At 37.9% G+C, this 22,708-nt stretch overlaps 1 protein-coding gene across 2 annotated transcripts in view; it reads right to left on the minus strand.

Moving 5' to 3' along the window:
* The window catches only part of GTF2F2 (general transcription factor IIF subunit 2), a 181,408-nt gene that overhangs the window by 11,629 nt on the left and 147,071 nt on the right, over positions 1-22,708 (minus strand). For both annotated transcript variants that reach the window (XM_004376598.2, XM_023731600.1), the window contains exons 6-7: positions 22,169-22,268; positions 8,711-8,854 (exon numbers count right to left, since the gene is read on the minus strand). In XM_004376598.2, the coding sequence (XP_004376655.1) occupies positions 8,711-8,854; positions 22,169-22,268 (244 nt within the window). The remainder of the gene's footprint in view (positions 1-8,710; positions 8,855-22,168; positions 22,269-22,708) is intronic.

The raw sequence follows: 22,708 nt of genomic DNA on the forward strand, positions 1-22,708 counted from the left end.
GCGAGTGGCCATCTAAGATATAACTGTCTTTACTCTTCTGGAGCAAAAGAGAAAGAAGGAAACCAAAGACTCAAAGAAGAAACTAGTGAACAGGACTAATAGTCTGCATGAACCACAGCTCATCTACCCTGAGACCAGAAGAATTAGATGGTGCCCAGTCATCACTACTGATCCTTCTGATCAGGGCCACAATAGACGGACCCTGATAGAAGTGGACAGAAATGCAAAACAGAACTCAAATTCTCAAAAAATCCAGATTTACTGAACCGGTTGAGACTGGAGGACTCCCTGAGAATACTTCCCTGAGACACTCTTTAAACTGTGAACCAAAACTCATCCCTGAGTTTAACCTTTTAGCTAAATAACAGATTGGCATACAAAATAAAGAATATCACCTGTGAGTACTTGCTGCTTTAAAATATCATCCGTATGTGACCAAACAGTCAACAATACTTTAAAACAAAGATGAGAAGGTAAGGGGGGCAGGGAAACCAGATTAATGGAAATGGAACAACCAGAACAAAAATAATGAGAATGTTCATTCATAGTGAAGAATGTAACCAATGTCACTGAACAATTTGTGTAGAAATTGCTGAATGGGAACCTCAACTGCCTGTGTAAACCATCACCAAAAACACACACAAAAATTATTAAAAACAAACAACAACAACAGAAAAACCCTATGGAGCAGTTCTACTCTGCACACATGGGGTCACCATGAATCAGAATTGACTCGACAGCAACTAACAACAACAAATGTATTAGTTATTAGAACCTTCTATTCCTAAGAAAGTATTAGTTTCATAAATGTGTTTAAATTTCACCCACTTATATTCAACATAGTTAATAATTTATTTTCGCATAACATTTCATATTCTAAAACTTCTAATTAAGGCTTTACTTCTTAAGTTAGCAAATAATTATTTTCTAAAGCAGAAGGCTCAAAAGGGCTATCATTAATTACTATGCCGTCTCAGGAAACTGGTTCTCTGCTTAGTTTAATAGTATTACTCAAAAAAAAAAGAGAAAATTTCCATTTACAGGAGTAGTGGAAAGAGAACTGAGAACTGAAAAGGAATATGTAAACAGGAAAATGATACAAATTAAAAAGAAAAAAGGAGAGGGAGGAGAAAAAAATCAACTGAAAAAGGGAAAGTATATGTCAGAACAAAACATTATAAAGCAACATTTATTCAGTAGTAAATCTGGAGTGAGCTTCAAACATTGTTTAAAAATACCTATGTTTACTTTCAGATAAGGAACTAAATGAGCTACAATACAGTTTAAATTCAGTTTTCTACGTACCTGGTTTAGATTAATGATGGTGATTCTTAATAATACAGAAATTAGAAAGCAGCCTGCCTGGGAGAAAACTTGGTCTTTCCCCCCGCCTCATTAAAAGGGGTTCCCTTTGCCCGAAATATCTTCCTTGAGCATCCAGAGATATATACTCCTGTCTGAATATACAGGAGGCGATGTAGTAGGGGAGTCCCTGGGTGGTGGGAATGATGCAAACAGTTAAGCACTTGGCTGCTAACCGAAAGGTGCCTTGGAAGAAAGGCCTGGTAATCTACTTCCAAAAAACCAGCCACTGAAAACTCTATAGAGCACGGTTCTACCCTGACACAGATGGGGTCACCATGAGCTGGAGTTGACAGCAACTGGTTAATGTAATAGACGATACTCCTAGATTGAATCCATCCGCCAACTGCCCTCTCCAGGTCTATAAATTAGAAAATTCGGCTAGATAATCTCTAAGATTCCTTCTATTTTTAAGATTCTGACTACGAGATAAATACATTATAATTTGTATCATGAAGAATGAATAGGAAAACAGGTTTCTGGCTAAATAACTTGGGGAGTGGTAGTGCTACTTATTGAAATGGGGAAGGCTGGGGGAGGCTTCAGTGAGGGCGTAGAAATCAAAAGAGCTGTGTTTTGAACATATTGTATTTGAAATAATAATAAAAATGGTTAACACACTCATTAGGGGCTAACTCTGTAGCAGGTACTGTGCCAAGAGCATCACATTCATTTTCTTAGTTAACCCCAACAATCTTATGGGACAGGTTCTACTATTTTCTCCTTTTTACAGAAGCTCCAAACAGTGCTGTCATTCTATTAAGGCTTCTAAATGGAGAAGATAAGCCTTTGGGATGCACGAGTCTGGAGCTCAAGAGGGAAGACTGTGCTGGAATGATCAGCACACCAATGATATTCAAGGCCAGGGGACTGGCTGAGAGAGAAGAGGTCTCGGGACAGAGCCTTTGACATTCAGGTAGAGGAGAGGAGCCAGTGAGTAGGAGAAAGCCAGAAAAGTGGTAACTTTATTCACGCCAAGTAAGTAAACTATTTCAAGGAGAAGAGTGATCACGTCAAATGACCTTGACAAGAGCAGCTTCAGTGGAGTGAGTTAATTAGAAATGGGAGCGAGGAAGGAAACAGACAACTCTAAGAGCAGCAGAGAAAAGGAACAGTAGCTGGAGAGAGATGTGGGGTTAAGGACTTTATCTTTTATAAGATGGAAAATATTAAGGCATGATTGTACAACAAAAGGAATGATATGAAAGAGAAAGAAGTATTCATTTGGGGTTGCTTTAAGTAGTACGTTTCCTCACTATCTTAAATGGTAACTGAATTAGAACTTTCCTGCACAAAATATGTTTTTTTTGTGCTAGATACAAACAACAAAAAGCCATTTCAAACTCATAACTGATCCTAGCTTTGTTTCACCATTCATTCATTCATTCAATAAATATTTACTGAGTGCTTGTTACGTACCAGATACTATAAAAGTTAGAAACAGTGATGATCAAAATTAGAGTGTGTGCTCTCATAGAGATTTATAGTCAGGAGAAGCGCTGTCCAACAGAACTTCCTGTGCCACGTATGTTCTATATCTGTTCTAACATGGTTGCCACTCGCCACATATGCTATGGACCCTTGAATGTGGCTAGTGTGTCTGAGGAACTGAATTTTAATTTTTTTTTACTTTTAATTAACTTCAATTTAAATTTAGACAGCCGTATGTTACCATACCGGGCAGCAGTTTTAGTTGCAAATTCAGATATTAAACAAACATCCAGCATAAGTGTGTTGAGTGTTACAAAAGGGGCAGTCAGGGTGTTAAGGGACCTTCTAACCTTTTAAACAGACTCTGCACGGCCTGCATTTATTCACTCAGAGCCCTGCCTACCCTGCCACAGGGTAGGAGGGGCAGTGGACTCCGGCTGGCCAGCTTACTCCACGTCTTTGGTTCAAAATGGGCACACAACCTGTACCAGTCAATTAAAATCTTCCTTGAGGTTTTTATTGGAATTATCAGGACAGATATTCTCTATTTTTCTTAGGAGTTGCCAGCTGGGAACTGCTCCAGGAGGTCTTTCTGGCAACCATATGGCAAGAACCTGCTTAGGAAGAAAGACAACACAAGAGAGAGATGGAAAGTTGGGGAGAGATGCAGAGAGACGGAGAGGGACAGTTCTGATGAAATGATTTTAGTAGCTGGGCCCAGCCATGTGTAAAGCTAGATGACTCCTGAATTTCCAGCTATAGGAGCTGATAAAATTATATTTTTGTTTGAGTTGAGTCCTTGTGACTGAAACAGTCCCACCCAACCAACAGACCTATAATAGCATATACCTATAAACACATTTTCCTTTTGGACAGAAGAAATACTCAGCCACTCAAATTCTTGAGCCATTTTATCCTTTCAAAATGTACATCTTCTTGTATCTTACTGATTCCAAATTTTGCTTAAATTACTTTTTTCAAGCACTTACTTAGGCCTGTGTGAAAAAACTCTGAGGATTAGGTTAACATCACCTTATTGCTGATCCCAAAACCAGTGTAATGGTTTTATTGATGAAAAGCCTACCTGGAGCAAATAAACAACTGCCTGTTGGGCGTTATTTAGAGCGGGACTCCAACCTGCTCCAAAAATCAAGGCCATGCATTATCTTTGCCCAGTTTGTTCTGTTGATTTAAACCTACTTCAATAAAAACATACAGACTGCTCAACAGCATATTCTCAATTTAAAAAATGGTCCACTGGATTGACATGATTGGGCACTAGTGATGTAGAAGAGATCATCAATAATTTCCCTGATCTAAAGTTGGGTGAACAGGGCACAAGGAAACTAAGAAGTTCAGTTACAATCAGAGCTGGTTTTCAACGATACTCTTAACAGAAACGTATGGGTAAATGAACATGATAAATTGGTGTTGTGTTTTAGAACAATTTTAAAGAGGACTCAAAGTGGTCTTGGCAGTTTGGTGTCTCAAAGGAAGCAATTAGGTAAAGTTTCTAATGGTTTGTATTTTCTACAGCAATGCTGAATACGCTTCTATTTTATGGATATAATAAAATATGAAGAAAGACTAGATATAACACGTTCAAGGTTGAAAGATCAAAGAGTACCAAGGGAGAAAAAACAGACTTCTTCTTTCATTTCAGAGGAAGAAAAAAAGCCAAAAGTTGAACCACATAAAAATACCCCTTGAAATGGATACCACGTGTGACTTTACCTCTTTCTGGTTGATTAGGCAAGTCACATATGAGTGAATGAGAGAAAGGCTGTTCCCAAGGACAGTTTCTCTAATCAATACTATGGCTTGTAGAAGTGAAGGTCTTTAGGAAGAAGAATTAATATAGAAAGGAAGGAAATGGAAAAACAAGAGAATACTTCAGATTCACTCAGAATATGTCAAAAATGACATTCTAAAAGGTCAGAAAGCAGATGGTAACTAAAGAATATAGTAGTGCTGCTAATAACCAAGAGGGTGTGTGTTAAAATGATATACTCCAAGGTTAGAAACTTTTTATCAAAAGTGGCACTGGGAGTCATCAGAAAATGAAAGGCTACTTTATAAGAATGCCATTAAATGCACACATAGACCACAGAACTGACTGACACGAGTAATATTTCTTTTCTGTAAATTAGGATTAAAAAAATTTTTTTGTTGTTGTTGAGAATATACACAGCAAAACATACACCAATTCAACAGTTTCTACATGTACCATTTAGTGGCACTGATTACATTCTTTGAGTTGTGCAACCATTCTCGTCCTCCTTTTCTGAGTTGTTCCTCCCCCATTAACATAAATTCACTGCCCCCTAAGGTTCCTATCTAATCTTTAAAGTTGCTGTTATCAGTCGGATCCTATATAGATAGTTCTTAAAAGAGCACAATGCTCAAGGCAGACATTTTTTACTAGTTAAGCTAAACTCTTACTTGGTTTGAAGAAGATTTCAGGGGATATTTTTGGTTTAAGGTTTAAAGGTTATCTCAGGGCAATAGTTTCAGGGGTTCATCCAACCTTCATGGCTCCAGGAAGTCTGGAGTCTATGAGAATTTAAAATCCTGTTCTGCATTTCCCCCCTTTTGATCAGGATTCTTCTATGGAATCTTTGATCAAAATGTTCAGGAATGGTAGCCAGGCACCATTCAGTTCTTCTGGTCCCATGGCAAAGGAGGCAGTTGTTCATGGAGGCAAACAGCCACACATTCCATTTCCTCCTCCTATTCCCAGTTCCCCTTCTTCCTCTGTTGTTCCAGGTGAATACAGATCAACTGTTGGGCCTTTGATGGCTGCTTACAAGCATTTACAACCCCAGGCACTATACACTGAACTAGGAGATAGAACATAGGCACTAAACATGTTATTAGGCCAATTAACTGGGATGTCTCCTGACACTATGACCCTAAATCTCCAAATCAAGAAACCAAATCCCATGAGGTTTTTGGTTGTACATAAGCAGCCTCAGCAGCTACTCTTTGTTGTTGAAAATGTATTTATTACACTACTTTTGCCAATTCAACTTTTCTATAAACTAGGTATTATTTTAAACATATTTATGTAGTATACAATAATCTGGACATATTGGTAAATTTTATATTAAAAATGCCACGTTAAGTAAATTAAATAGTAAACACTTCATTAAATGAGGAGCCCTGGTAGTGCCATGAGTAAGTGCTTGGCTGCTAATTGAAAGGCCAGTGCTTTGAACCTACCATTGGCTCCTCAGGAGAAAAGATCTGGTGATCTGCTCCCGTAAAGAATACAGCTTTGAAAACTCTATGGGGCAGTTCTACTCTGTCCTATAAGGTTGCTACGAGTCGGAACTAACTTGACAGCACACAACAACAACAACAACATATTAAATATTAACTACAATGTATTTAAGTACCTTGGACAGGACTATTTGGTTAAATGGCAGGGCTGGGACTTGAACTGAGGTCCCATTATTCCAAATCCTGTGTTTGTTCCATTATACCAGGAAGCCCACTTTCCTGCATCTCTGATCTCTCAGGTATTGCTCATACTAAAATGAAATTAGCAAGGGTGACTGATGGCCATTAGTATAGTCTCTGATATTCTGTGAACCTTTTAAAGGAGACAGTTACTTGCATGGAGAAGAGCTAAACTCTGGCTACTCTCTTGGTCAATGGGATTTGCCAACCCAGTTTAAATATGAGACAGAGGTAGAAAGGAGGAAATGAAATAGGAAAGGGGGAGAATCACAGATTTAGAGCTGGAAGAGATCACAGAAATTGTCTAGTCCAACTCTCGCAGTTTTAGGAATAGAAACCGAGAGAGAAGAAATGATTTACCCAGGTCTCACTCAGGTAAACTGCAGGAGTGGAATCCACGCTGAGTGCTCCCTGCCCTCCTGTCCTCTCCTCTAGGCGAGGGTAACTCTAGCCGTGGCCTACTTCCAGCCAGGTGCAGGCATGACACACGTTTGTGAGACTGGCTCTTTGCCCCACAAGCGTGGCCTGTCCAAAAGCCATCTGAGGCAAGTATGGCAGTCCTTGGATACTGAGGATGTAACCATTTCCCCTTTGTGCAATCTAATTTAGCAAATACTTACCGAGTTTCTACTATGTGTATAAACATTTAGAGATAAAAATAATAAACAATCCTGCCGTTAAGAATTGTCTGCTTCATGAACAATTTAGACTCTAGAAATGATAAAACTAAAATAAGAAGCTAGCCTGTTATAAGCTAATTTAGTTTTTAAATCAGCAGCTGTTAAGCTCTTTTAGGCCCCAGACCTGCTATAAGAATCTAATGAAAGCTATGGACTTGCTTCCCAGAAAAATCCACATAGTTTTGTACATATTCAAGAGGCTAATGCATTCCCTAAAGCCCATCTACTGAGTTAAGAAGCTCTATTACAAGAGAGTCACTGAGTACCATCACATAAAAATTATCCGAAAAACCAAAATTGAGAGAAATACTAGTAATCCTTTTTCTTTGATGCAAAATGAATAAACTATAAAAACAATGTCATCCCATTTAAGGAAAATGTATTGTTTTCTCTAGTATCATCTGCATGTCCCTCTATATGCTTATTTTCTCAGATCTAATTTTTTTTACATTTGTTATTCCATAAGACTATCGTGCCTGCTTTCAGAGTTTATGGAATAACGTGTATATGTGTGGGTGTCTGTCGTGTATGCATATGAAGAAAAAATTCATTAAAACCAGAAGAAACACAGCTTAGCTAATGAATTATTCTATGTTAAATTTTTAATCTAGCTTGGAATGCCATTTGTAAGGCTTTGATGTTGAAAGGACTGAAGTCATGAAGATGAATTGGTAATACTGCAGCATGAGCACTTTCTTCTTCCCTATTAAAAAAAGGTATTTAGTTCTTTTGAAATTTAAATGAATTTCTTAATGAAAAATGTGAAAGGCTGATGTATAACAGTAAAGAAATCTCTGCAGAATCAACACTGAAGTTCCGTAAATCATTTGCTAAAGGTTTGCATAAATCATAAAAAATATGCCCAACCCTTCAATAAATAGGTTATTTGGTTATGTTAAGATGTTTTTAAAAATTGGTTATCTTGTTATGTATTCAGAATAAACGGAATAGCTAGATTAACATTCTTGAGTATACCAGCAAAGTGGAAAAAATGATAAAGAAAACTGGAAAAAAAGGACAGAGAATAAAAGGGCTGTCATTTAATTTTTTTAACCTATAAGTAAATACAGTTATAACTGAATCTGATACTTTGATAACATTAGGTATGGGGAAGTTAAATGGAAAAAAATGTGACTCCGAGACTAGAGAAAGGATAGGATCCCTTACTTGTTAATTGGCTTTTTAAACGACTAGAAATAGGAAGTATTAGCAAACAGGCAGAAAAGTCTGGACAAGATATTTTTTTTTTTTAAAAAGATTATTTATGGAACAAAGATAAACTTTCTAAAATATTAACTTATTAAACTTACCTTAAAAATGAAGAACAGGTCAATCTAACTACAAACCTCAACAAGTATAACTTGAACGGGCAGTGTAACTCTATTTAAAAGCCACTAGTGGTAGGTAGACTTTGATTAAAAAAAAATCCACAGAGAATAGCCCACAAAATGGGGATAATTTTCTCACCATGACAGACCAGTATGACTTAAAATAACTAGAAATGATATAAACAGAGACTTTAGGCTTAATGTCAAGGATAAGTCAAAGAGGATAATTCCACCTTTTCTTCATATGGAAGAGCTGATATTAAATTTGTTTGAAATCTAAAATAAGCCGATGTTATAAAAAACAGGCTGCATTAAGACATCTTTTTTGAGTGTTGAAATAAAATCTGACATTAGCATGGGCGAATGTTAACTTCCTCACTTCTCTTCAGTAATGACATGTTTGCAAAGCAAGACATACTTAAAGGATCAATTTGAACATATACATACCACAGGCTGTTTTGTGATGTCCACCAAGTCCTTAAGATTATAATATTGATGCTTCTCAAAAGCTGAAAACAGCATGTCTAAAACATGTTGTTTATCAGCTCGAGCTCGCTTTCCATCTTCTTTCTTTTTCCTTTCATATTCAATCTATGTGCAAAAAGAAAAAGAAATAAAGGCATCAATTCACCATGTTCACTCTGAAACACAGGCATTGTCTTTACAGTCATCCAATAACCACAGGTTTTAAATTTCGAGACAGCAGGCTAAAGAGCAGGGCGGGGTACAGAACCTGGAGCCTCAGCACTCCCAGGGTTCCTCCTGCCCACAAGGCCCCGAGATGGTAATAATGCTGATTGGCAAACCGTTTTCATTATTTCCCAAAGCATTCTGTAATATGCCCATTACCCTCCAAAAAGAATTTCTTTGCCAAAGTTTTATCAATTCAGTTTGGCTACTAGTTAGCCAATTTTGATCAGAAACTCTAACCTGCAGTTCCTTTGACTCTGATGAACCAAAATATAGTAAAATAGTTTATCTAACAGACGCATCTTTCGAAACTTAGGGGTCCTGTGACAGGGCTTAGGTTAAGGGACAGGCAGATCACTTGGGAATGAAAAGTCTGGGAAACACTGGTAAAAAGACAAGAACATGGGGTAGTGACAAGAGGCCTTTTCTCATTCCGACTCTGTTAACTTTCTTGAGCTTCTTTCTTTGCTTTAAAATGAAATCAGTTAAAAAACAGAAAAGGTAAATATATACTCTAGCACTCAGGTGCAAAGAAACCATTTTTCTAAAATCTCCATTTTTATCCGAAAAAATGCACGTGAACTCCAAATTCACCTGTATGATACACCTTCAATTTTAACACAAAAATAAATTACCTTCATCCAAATAAAAACGACACCCTGGGAACACGTGCTATGCGTACCCTGTAACTGTGCGTACCTCCATGCATGCCAGGCTGGGAAGCAGTGGCACTAGGAGAATGTATATGTTCTCTCCTACTATCACTGTCCTGGGACTATTCATTTGTAAAAAAAAATTACCCTTTTTAAGACAGTACACAATACTGGGGAAGTCAGCACAACTTGTACAAGGAAAGGTCATGGAAGCTCCATAGACACATCCAAACTCCCTGAGGGATCTGAACTGCTGGGCAAAGGGCTGTGGGGACCATGGTCTCAGGGAACATCTAGCTCAACTGGCAAAACAGTTTATAAAGACAATGTTCTACATTCTACCTTGGTGAATAGTGTCTGCGGTTTTAAAAGCCTGTGAGCAGCCATCTAAGATACTCCATTGTTCTCACCCCTTTAGGAGCAGGGAGAATGAAGAGAACAGGATACAAGGAAAGGAATAGTCCAAAGGACTAATGGACTACAGCAACCAAGGCCTCCACCAGACTGAGTCCAGTACAGCTGGATGGTGCCCGGCGACCACCACTGACTGCTCTGACCGGGATCACAACAGAGGGTTCTGGACAGAGCTGGAAAAGGATGTAGAACAAAATTCTAACACACAAAAAAAGACCAGATTTACTGGCCTCACAGAGACTGGAGAAACCCTGAGAGTATGGCACCCAGACACCCTTTTAGCTCAGTGGTGAAGTCACTCCCGAGGTTTACCCTTCAGCAGGGCATTGGACAGCCCCATAAAACCAAACGGGACTAATGAGGCACAGCAGTCCAGGGACAAAGACTAGAAGGCAGGAGGGGACAGGAAAGCTGGTGATAGGGAACTCAAGGTTGAGTAAGGACAGTGTTGACATGTAGTGGGGTTGTTAACCATTGTCACAGGGCAATATGTGTACTAACTGTTTAATGAGAAACTATTTTGTTCTGTAAACCTTCGTCTAAAGTGAGAATAGCAGCACAACTGGAAGAACGTAATCAACGTCACTGAATTGTACATGTAGACATTTTTGAGATGGTGTATCTTTGGCTATGTATATATGTATATCCTCACCAAAAAACAAAAACAAAAGTCCTCCAAGGCCAAGAAGGGAGCGTGTTGACGTGTTGTGGGGTTGTTAACCAATGTCATTAAACAATATGTGTACTGTTTAATGAGAAAATATTTGTTCTGTAAACCTTCACCTAAAGTACAATAAAAAAAAATTAAAAAAAAAATTCATCAAAGTGGAAAAAAAATTACCCTTTTATTGAAAACATGCAATTTATACTCCCTCAGTTGATTAAATTTTTTAATTTCTAGAAACACTTCATTTTTATGAAATATCAGGAACTTGTTAGAGGAAATATAAATTATAGCTGCCAACCTGGGTAATAAAGCAATCAGCAGGCTTGGTGGAAGCCACCAGCGAAAGATCTATTCACCAACTGGAATAACTAGTCTGGTGACTAGCCTCAAAAATAATGAAGTGCATTTCAAAGCTTACAACTAAATTACTGTACAATTTCCAACCTCATATAGTTGAGCTTATTCTTTATATTTTAACAATGAGTTTTGTTATAAAAAAGATAAAACTTAATTTCTAATGAGGTTAAAACTAAAAATAATATCTACTATATAAGGTGGTGGTGGTTGTGTGCTGTTGAGTCGATTCTGACTCCTAGCGACCCTATAGGACAGAATAGAACTGTAAATCTTTACAGGAGCAGACTGCCAGGTCTTTTCTCCCACGGAGCTGCTGGTGGGTTGAAGCTGTTAACCTTTTGGTTAGCAGTCAAGCACTTAGCCATTGTGCCACGAGGGCTCCTCCTAATACATAATAGAAACTTTCAAATTATTAGTAAAAGGTAATTTTGACAACACTGAGTATCTTTCAACTAAATAAAACTAAGTACTAGACAAGGTAAAAGGACTAACTTAATCATCATCACTTTTTTGACATGTACACCTTGGAAGTAAAACTAAAAATTCATTCACTTCTTCAGCAGGTTAAGCATTGACTACGTGCTAGACACTGTACTAAGATATGTGGGCGAATAGGACAGTCTTCTCTTTCAAAAGGTATTCCTTTCTTAGGGCACATGCACTAAAGTGTACACAGAGGGCTTTGAGCATTTAAATGTAGTAACAGTAGACCACTGAGCTATCTAAGACAAGATCATGATGCTAAAAAAAATGCAACCATGTAGCAGTACAGACTGGCATTGTTTGGGAGGAATGAAATCCAGCCAGTCTCAAGATTTTCTGGGTGGGAACAGCATGGAAGAGAACTATGGGCAGCCACAAAGGATTTAGTGAAGAGAAGAGTGACTAGAAGAGCTAGAAGCAATAGTGGAGAAGGGAGAGGCTAGGGAAGCCTATGACCAAGGAGGAAATCCAAGTCTTCCCAACGTGGGGAAGATGGAAAAACAAAAAATATGTACTTAAAGAATAACGTAGAAGTACAGACTCTGTCCCAATGCAGTGAGGAAGGAGGCTGCAGAGATAGCTGAGACCAAAAGGGTGTGAACCTGAGGTGCATCCAAGAAAGAATTTTTTCTCTTGGATCAAAAGGAAGATAGAACTTACAGGACAGTGTATGAATAACAGCCAACATAAAGCTAATTTCCAAAATGCGAAATTTAACTCATATCCTCACTTTCCTACTTCATCATTCTGATAGCTGCCACCCACAGGGCGCTTTGTCTCTCTGACTCTAACCACTCAGAATTGGATCTCCACAAGTTAAGACTGCAATGTGTCAGCATTCTCCCTCTTCCCCTTCCCCTAGTCCCTGCCGAATAGGTAAACAGCAGTCTCTCTGCTGGTTCTCATTGCCCCCGGTGGGTTCGATAATTCACTAGAATGACTCATAGAACTCACGGAAACTATTACCTATACTTACAGTTATCCATTTATTAAAATCAGAAAGGAGACAAGAGTAGAGATGCATTAAGGAAGGCTTGGGAGAGTTTCTGGCACGGGGTCTCCACTGTCCCCAGGGACGTGCTACTCCCTCTCCCATGCACAGATGTTCCTCTCCCATGCATGGATGTTCTCACCAACCCACAAGGCCCAAGACAGCAATCCAAGGATCCAGGTCTCCTAGCCACTGGGCCCTAAATGAACAGGCATCTGGGCCTTAATGCATAGTTACGACCCATCCAGTCAATGAGAAGGAAGACTGCATTAGGTTCCCTCCCTTCCTGAAGTTAGTTTGCCATGTGTGGGGACTGTGTAGCCCCTACTTGCTTGGCTCTTTTAGAAAACAAAGGCATCTTGATTGCTCAGGTTATTTTCAGAAACCAGAGTCAAAATGCCAAACCTAGTTCCTTGTCCCACAGAAAGAATAGGGAAAAAAACTATGTAAGTCCAAGCATCTAAGCATCAGGTCTTTGGATTAAAAAGTGGAATGATATCAAAGAATCCCTGAAGAGAATAATTGATATTTTAAGGCTTGCTTTGCTGACCAATAACTAAAATATATTGTTTTCCCTATATATAATTGTTCTTAGTTTGCATCCTGAAATCTTCTCGGACTACGACAGTCTAGATAGGAGGCCTGCTGAAAAATCAGGAAAAAATATGAACCCAGGGTATGGAGAAATTATAACCCTTTTAACGCTGGTCAAGTGTGGGATATCAGAAATTTAACTTGGGATCTAGAAAATACAGGAAGGATGAGACTAAGGAGGGGTGGGGAGAACTATTCCCTTTCACAGGCTTGAGTGAGTGAGATTTCATCTAGCCAAAAGCCACTGGTCTTCAAAAAAGACAATGCAAAGAAAGAACCTTCTAGGCTAGTGAAGAAGGTCTATTGATGGTACTTGCCTACTTTAAATAGGGGGAAAAAGAGAAGAAATGTGTTAACCATGACTATCTATGGCTCAATTCCTGGAGGGCAGTACAGTCTAACTTCACTTTTTACTAGTGAATAAACATTATTAAAAGTGCAATTTGAACCACTATGGAAAATGATATGGCACCTCCTTAAAAGCTAGAAATAGAAACACCATACGATTCAACGATCCCACTCCTAGGAATACATCCTAGAGAAATAAAGAGCCACCACACAAATAGACACATACAAACCCATGTTCACTGAGCATAATTCACAATAACAAAATGATGGAAACAACCTAAAGCCCATCAACAGATGAATAAACAAATTACAGTACAGACACACAATGGGATACTATGTAATGATGAAGAACAATGATTCATCTGCAAAACATCTCACGACATGGATGAATCTGGAGGACATTTATGCTGACTGAAATAAGTCAATTACAAAAGGACAAATATTGTATGAGACCACCATTATAAAAACCAAAAAAAAAGGTTTACACACGGAAAAAAAACAATCTCTGAAGGTTACGAGGGAAGGGAGAGGTGGGAATGGGAAATCACTAGATAGCAGATAAGTGCTAACTCTGGTGAAGGGAAAGACCACACACAATATAGGGGAAGTCAGCACAACTTCACCAAGGCAAAGTCATAGAAGCTTCCTAGACACAACCAAACACCTTGAGGGACTGAGTTACTGGGGCCAAGGGCTGGGGACCATGGTCTCAGAGGACATCTAGGTCAACTGGCACAACATAGTTCATAAAGAAAATGTCCTACATCCTACTTTGGTGAGTAGTGTCTGAGGTCTTAAAAGCTTGCAACAGGCCATCTAAAATACATCTATTGGTCCCATCACATTTGGAGCAAAGGAGAATGAAGAAAACCACAGACACAAGGAAAGTATTAGTCCAAAGGACTAATGGACCACGTGAACCACAGCTTCCACCAGTCCGAGCCCAGAACTAGATGCTGTCCGGCTACCCCTACTGACCGCTCTGACAGGGATCATGATAGAGGGTTCCGGACAGAATGGGACAAAAATGTAGAACAAAATTAAAATTCACAAAAAAAGACCAGACTTACTGGTCTGACAGAGACTGGAGGAATCCCTGGAACACCCCGCTAACTCAGAACTGAAGCTACTATGAAAGTTCACCTTTCAGCCAAAGATTAGACAGGCCTGTAAAAGACAAACAATAACACACGCGAGGAACGTGCTTCTTAGTTCAGTCAAGTATGTGAGACCAAATGGGCAACACCTGCCCAAAAGCAAAGATGAGAAGGCAGGAAGGGACAGGAAACCTAGAAAAAATGGACACAGGGAACTCGGGGTGTAAAGGGGAAGAGGGAGAGTGCTGACACATTGCAGGGATTGCAAACAATGTCACAAAACAATTTGTTTATGAATTTTTGAATGAGAAACTAATTTGCCCTGTGAACTTTCACCTAAAACACAATAAACTGCAATGAGAAAAAAAAGTTGCTTTTGTTTCCAAGTACATATGGCATTTATAAATGTTACTGTAAATAATACAATATTATGAAAAACAATAAAATATAAGCACCAAAAAAACCTGTAGTCTGAAAACCCAGATATATAAATAACTGCAATGACAAAAATGGAAAACTATTCCTCAGAGAACTGTAAGTGCTAGAAATTTAACACTACATTTATTTAAAAAGAAAAAGTAAAGCAGACAATCTCGTCAATGTCTTCAGGGCTTACACTATGGAATTAATTAATAGGAAAGACTGTTCAAAAACAAATAAGTGTAGAATTAATTAAATCTTTTTGATAAGGTCCAAGACGGGCTCATGAACCAAATTCTGCTCTGTGGTATCAGGGTAGTTCCAATGTACGTGTATTATAAAAAGAAATTTAAATGACTTCCATGTTCATTTAGTTATTAATACTTAACCTTAAAGTTAGGCCAAAACTAAGGTACTCGAAGTAACTTTTCTTTTTTAAACTAAACAGTTGTGGTGGTTAAGGCTGTGTGTCAACCTGGCTGGGCCATGAGTCTCAGTGGTTTGGCAGTTATGTAATGTGATGTGGTTATCCTCCATTTTGTGATATAATGTAATTACCTCCATGATGTGATCTGATGTCATCAACCAATCAGGTGTAAGGGGACTTTCCTCATGGGTGTGGCCTGCATCCAATATATATGGATGTTCTGGCCAAGCTTGCTGGCTTTTGTTTGCTCTGGATCCTGCATCTGGCTCATCAGCCTCTGACCTCTGGTTCTTGGGACCTGAGCCAGAGGCCTGCAGATCTTGGACTCATCAGCCTCTGTAACTCGCGAGCCACCAGCCTGCCATCTGACCTGCCAATCTTGGGTTCGTCAGCCCCTGCAGCTACATGAGTCAGGAGAAGCCTCCAGCCTAATGCCTAACCCACGGACTTGGGACTTGCCAGCCTCTACAACTGTGTGAGCTATTTCCTTGAGATAAATTGCTCTCTCTCTCTATACATGCTTCACTGGTTTTGCTACGCCTAAGACAATACAGAAATGGTAATATTGTACTCATAGCTTTGTACTACAAATAAAATTAATTCTAGAAATAAAATACGAATGATATGAACTAGTATATTTAAGAGAAGAGTGTGGTTTTGAGGTAATTTTACTTCTTCTCTTTTCAGCTCTTTTCCCTTTGGGCAGCATGTTTTTCATTGGCATACAAGTACCGCAAGAAAATGACACTCAAAGCAGTCAGAGCTCTAACTTGTTAGAGTCACTATAAAATATTAGGTAAGGTGGGTATTAGAGTAGAAATAGCTTTAATACAATGTGAATTTTAATTACCATCTTATACCTGACCCCAATGACTACTGATCACTTCATAACCAAATACAGAGAAATGAATGTCAATTCAGAAAGCACTTCAAATTTAGTCCCCAGTTACAAATTTATACAATTTGAAAACCCATCATATACAATTAATTTTACTTTCACAACAGAAAATAAATTATTCAAGATTGAAATGCAACCAAATGTTGAAAAGCCATTGTGGATGGGATAAAGAGATGTTCCGCTGTCATTACTGAAACCTTAATCACTAAAATTATAAATGCCACCCGCTACCAATTAAAATATTATAATACAGATGTCTGTAAATATCTAGATTGTTGTTTGCAGAAATACTTTGCTTTCTGAAGCCAGTCTTTGTGAAGGTTTTTATTTTAACTTCTGAAGTGAGTGAGACAGCCTATTCATCATGGTTTTGCATTTTAAATCCTTAGGAAGTATCACCACCCCCTCCAGTGTTTCTATTTCTGCCTAGGGTGTCATTGTCTCTTGGGAGAAAATTAATTTTTTAGAGTTGGTCAGTAATTGGCGTGCAAATTAAAATGGACAAAGCATGTAGCATGTTTATACTATAAACTACAATGGGCAAATACTGCTGAAAAAGTCTGTATGATATAGCCACGCAGGCATCTGTTTTAGTCAGCAAAATCCAGAATTTATACATAGAATTAAAACTTATTTTCTTCCCTCTCAAAATTAATTTTCTAGTTCAGCTCGTCTAGCTTTTTAAGAGCTCTTGCCAGGAAAAGATGGGGAGAGAAAGGGAGGGAGAGGTAGATTTTTTTTTAAACTCAGGGGAGAAAATGAGAACAAAGACATCATGTTTTTGTTTAAAACCCGTAGGTTTGGCGGAAAGAGGCTTCTTGGTCTCCTCCAAGGTACCATTTTCTCTCCTCTAACAGAAGATGGTGGACAAGACTAAAAAGCTCCTATCAATCTGGAGTAGTGTCTGTGCTAGAACACCTACGGACCTTAAATAAAATTAAGATAGCGGGCCTCTACATTAGATCAATTAAACCACAATTTCTGGAGGTATTGTTCTCTTAAAAGCTCCCCAGGTGACACTAGTGTACAGCCAGGGATGAGAGCCACTATCTTAGACAGTGAAGGACACAATTTCTTATGAGAAAAGGAATTCCTTATGAGAATGGTCACAAGAGACCGTAGAATACATATAAGAAGGCTGTGAAATTTACACAGGCTAGATGATGATGTACACCAAAGTCAACCAGAATATACACACAGAGCCATCCTTACTTGCAATCAGAGATGGAGGGAGCTGGAAGGGCTTGTTCTCATCAGCTGACTCTAAACCTTGATTATACACCTTTCTCACAAAAAAACTGGAGCATGAGCTACATGTATATTTATTTGTAAACTGTAAAAATATACTATTGTATTAATGTATGTGCGTATTATAAAGCATACACAAAATTAAAAGGGATGAAATTAATTATTTTAAGAGTAAGTTTTGATTTGTCAAAATTATAAAACACTTCTTGCTCTTAAAATACAGTGATCTCTCTTCATGTTTTGGATGCTTAGTTTTTAAACTTCTTGCAAATTTGATAGCTTCATACTAGCAATAGCTGGTATAGCTTAAGGCACAACACACAAAAGTCAAGGATCACTGTGTTTGTTATTTCTAGCAGGCCATCAGCTTCATGTATGGGCAGTAGTAATGGCTAGGGGGTGCAAGCTACATTTCCAAGATTCCCTTGCCAGCTCGTTGCCAGCTGGATTCTGCCAAAGGGAGAATGGAGGTGGGAGGAAGCGAGATTTTTTTCTGCATGGGGGAGTACCTCTGGCTGCAGTAGCTTTCTGATCTCTGGGTAACCCCTTTCTCTCTTTTGCAACTCCAGCCTTTCCATTTTGTATTTGCAACAAATTCCCTATATCTCTTCCTGTTTGACATTATCTACGGTTGTTTCTGTTTCTCTGGTAGACACTAATGGAATAAAAATAGGGTACGGAAGCCACATTTAAAAGATATTGATAATTTCATTTTGGACAGGCAAGTTCTTGTCAGATCTGATTACATCATCACTGTTTCTACCTCATAAAGTGAAAGACAAAAGGATCATTTTAGCAGCAGCAGAAGTGCCAGTTTTTCCACTTTCTTGTTCACATATGTTTGCTTTATTAGTATTATCTTTAATCTACAGTTTCTTTGCAGGAATCTTTTAAAGACATTTAAGTTCATTTTTTGAGATTTAGTTAAAAATAGTTCTTATAATCTGTAAATCCCCAAATTTACAGATACATAACTGGTGAAAGGCTAAGGATGATGGAAAGATCTGAGAATGGTTAATGGTGATGGTTGTACAACCTGATGAACATAATGTCACTGAACTGTACATGTGAAGACTGTTCAAATAGCAAATGTTTCGTTACCTATATATTAGCCCAAATAAATAAACAGATAGATCAGTTTAAGTTCCAATCTTTCTCCCTCACCCCAACGGGCCCTCTTGTAAACACTACTTTGACGACCCATAATTTCACACTGTTTGTTTGCACTAGTTCAAAGAACTGGGGAAGGGGAACTTGATGGTAAATTGTTTACAAAATGCAAGATTACAGAAATGGCTGAGGGTTCCCAATCTTAACATATTAAAATGCATTGTCAATTTTGAAGAGTGGGGATATAATCAGAATCTACGAAAGTTATTTTACCACAGAATCCTTTTTTTCCAAAACTCTTTTTTCAAGGATACTTTCACCAAATTAGTGTTTTAAAAACTCACTGGAAAATTTTGATCTACACGAACCAGTTCGAGTTTCAGAAACCTAATGAAGATTCAAGGCAGAAGAAGGGCTACTTAGGATAGGTCATGTCCTGGTACAGAGTTTTCAGGGCTGTGCTTTTAAGGAAGGGGCACTCTAAGAGATAATGCTACTCATGTAAACCCTTTATGGGCAAATACAACATATGCTTTTATGAATGGCCAATATGGCAGGTGCTATATCCCAGACAGTTTGTGAACTAAAGAGACATACTTGAATTTAACAGCTCCATGTATAAAAGTGGGAGTTCAAAAATTTGGAGATGATTACATATATGTATGTACACATAGAATATATACATATACACATATATATATTTATGTGTCATAGGGAGGGTGAAAAGTTTCTGGGGTAAATGCAAGGTTTTTTCTTTCTAAATGCAGGGATATTGTTTTATAGTTTTACATATATATGTCCAATTTTCCATCCCTCTTTCCATTTTTGGTACAAAAATTTTTTTCTTAGTTTTATTCTGATAATTACCTTAAACGAACCTCAACTGTTAAGAAGAAATAACGGGCTTCATGTTTACATTCTCTATCTGGCAAAACTTTGAAAACAATTCAGTATTATACTGAGTTAAATTTTTTATATAAAGTCTTAATTATATAATCTCTAAGTCATTCCTGTTGAACTATGCTGATTCTCAACCTTTTAAAAATCAACATTCCCTCTGATAAATAACAGACGTTTTATACTCTTTCTATAGTTGGTATCATAATACATAATATGGTTTTTGAAGCTATGCAGGTGGGCTCGCCTGTTCTGATACACTCTCATAAAAAAAAAAAAAAATCATTCGACATTCAAATAGCGTAATGGGATACATACACAGCCAATCTTTGTTTTCATGTAAACTATTAATCAAAACAAAGTGACTGATTGCTACAATGATATCATAACTCATTCATACTACGACAACCTTAAAGTTCAGTAGCTTGGACTGAAATATTACAATGGTAAAGACAGTTTTCAAAAAAGGATATTACAGCCTTATGCTCTAACAAATTCAGAATACAATGTATCTGTACTTATTTTAGTAGTAAAAAGAGAACAATGTAAGAACACTCCCAAAAAGAACTTTTGAAATCTCTCTGCCTTCAATATCTGCCCAGTGTCAATGATGACGAACTAGACAGAAGTCAAATTTTGACCAGCTTTTGTGGACCTCAGAGACTTGCCAATTGCCTCAGAAATGATGGCCTGCAACAGTATAACAAGAGTGACAGCTGTAACGGAAAACGGTTATAGTATAGAAACGTGTATTCACTACTATTAATGAAAGATAGATTATACCCCAAACTGGGGATATGAAAAGGCACGGCCAGAGAACTGAATGAAGTGGCAGCTCCTTGAAGACAGGGGTTTTATCCATTTGGTTCACCAGGGCTATGCATCTCAGGCAGGATGCAGGCATTAAAAAAATATTTGTTATTCAGAGAAGACAAATCTTAGGTAACTGTGGTAAGATACTGACATGGCTAAGTACTGAGAGTTTTCCCTAGCTTTATCCCTTTCCCATTCCAACAAAAGACCTTTACTTGCTCACTGTGAATTCAGACAATACATGCTCATTGTGACAATTCCAACAAGTGTAGTTTCAACAGTGATTGCCTTCTTCTGATTGTATAACTTATGATATGAAGTGAAAATCTTTTCTACGCTAGGCCAATTGTCAGACTCCCTACTAAGTCTGGATTAACTTCCAACAGTTTATCCTTTCTGCTTTCAATGTTGTGAAATACCTTTGAAAGTTCCTTTCTTGTGAACATTTCTGATGTCATCATTTCCTCTGGAATATCTGCATCCTTTTGGTCATAAACACTTTCCTCATTTATGTTGGTAAGTTTGCTTTCAGTAAATTCCTACCGACTCGACAGCAACTACCAACACATTCCTACCGCTGCATGTCTGGAGTTTCTTGAGTGGTGGCAATGCCAACATTCTCACGGTCAAATGTTTCTTCTATAACATTACTTACATTTGATTCTAATTTTACTTCCAACCCCTACCGCTTTTTTTTTTCTTTGCTGTACTTTCATCTTTGTTGGCCAATTCCCTCTTTAGAGTAACCATTTTTGTAAAATGTCACATGGGTTTATCACCAGGAGACAAAGAGGCAACACAACTGCACATTTTGCTGAATAACAGATGTGCAATGGGCAATCACTGACAGACTTTAAAAGCAGTGTCGAGATCGGTCACTGATTACAACGTGCATCTGTTATTTACTTAGTGATTTGTGGACTGAAGAGCTAGCAGCGAAGCCTGTACTTCATGTAATTACTCACAGTTAATATACCATGGTAACTAAAATCTAAACTGTGGTAACTAAAATTCATACCTATCAATCAGAACTGCGTAAAGAGGGGACTGTGTAGACGCAACACATGTAGAAAAATGTACGTTCACCTTAAATGTGCAGCTCAATGAACCGTCAAACTGAACACCATACACATCCATGTAATTAGCACCCGGATCAAGAAACATCACTAGCACCCTTAAACCCTTTGTGTTTCCTTCCAGTTACAACCATCCTGAACCCCCACCCAACGCAATCCTGAATTCTCACAGCAAGGATTCATCTTGCCAGTTTTGTTGCTGGCATAAATAAATAAAATCATGCAACAAGCACTCTTTTGTGTCTGGCTTCTTTTGTCCAGCATTAAGTGTGTGAAATTCACCCAAGCTTCTGCGTGTAATTGTTGTCTGTTACCTCACTAAGTGACTAAGCCACACTGTACTTATCTAATCAACTGCTGATGTGCATTCGGGTAGTGTCCAGTCACTATAACACTCTAGCACATGCCTTTTTTTTTAAAAAAAAAAAATAAAGTTAAACAATAGTTTGGAAAGTCTTGTGTTCCTTTCTTTGCATTGAAGGTGCTCAAGCAGAGGCTGGCCACGGTGGGAGGCATTGGAACCCCGGCACCTGACAGCAGGTGCTTGACTGCCAAGGTCCTACCAGAGCCTATGAGTCTATAATACAGGAAATAATGAAGATATTATTTTATGAGCCAATCTGTTATTTTGCTAAAAGGTATCTCATTATAATTCTACAACTTATTTCTAATTCTATGCTTTACAGTCAAACAGAATGAAAAAAGACATGCAGAAGACTTACATTGTATTGATGATTAGCAACAGGTTTGTAATTGGTGGTTACAACTTTGTCCAGCTGTTGTGACAGTCTTACAGGCTTAGAAGATTCTTCTATTTGCAATCTGAAAAATAAAAGGCATTCTTAAAAACTTAGTTGTTTAGAAGATTCAAATCCGAAGAGTTATATTTCTTCTTACTCAGTAAATACAATATATAAAAAATTAACCTCAAAAGATTTATCAACCTTAATACTTCAAAAACACGTTGAGTGATATGTGTTTATTATGTAGAAACCAGTCCCATAAGCTAAACATACAAATCTCATAATTTTTTTTTTAAAATAATACTTCATTGTTTAAGATGAAAGTTTACACAGCAAATGAGGTTCCCATTTAACAATTTCTACAGTGATTATTCAGTGATATTGGTTACATTTTCCACAATGTGTCATCATTCTCATTCATTCCGTTCTGGCTGCACCATTTTCAGTACTCTAGTTCCCCTGCCCTCTTACCTCTCATCTTTGCTTTAGAGTAATTTTTTTTTTTTTTTTTAATATTTT

Source organism: Trichechus manatus, unplaced genomic scaffold (genome assembly GCF_000243295.1).
Source record: "Trichechus manatus latirostris isolate Lorelei unplaced genomic scaffold, TriManLat1.0 scaffold00044, whole genome shotgun sequence".
NCBI lineage: Eukaryota > Metazoa > Chordata > Mammalia > Sirenia > Trichechidae > Trichechus > Trichechus manatus.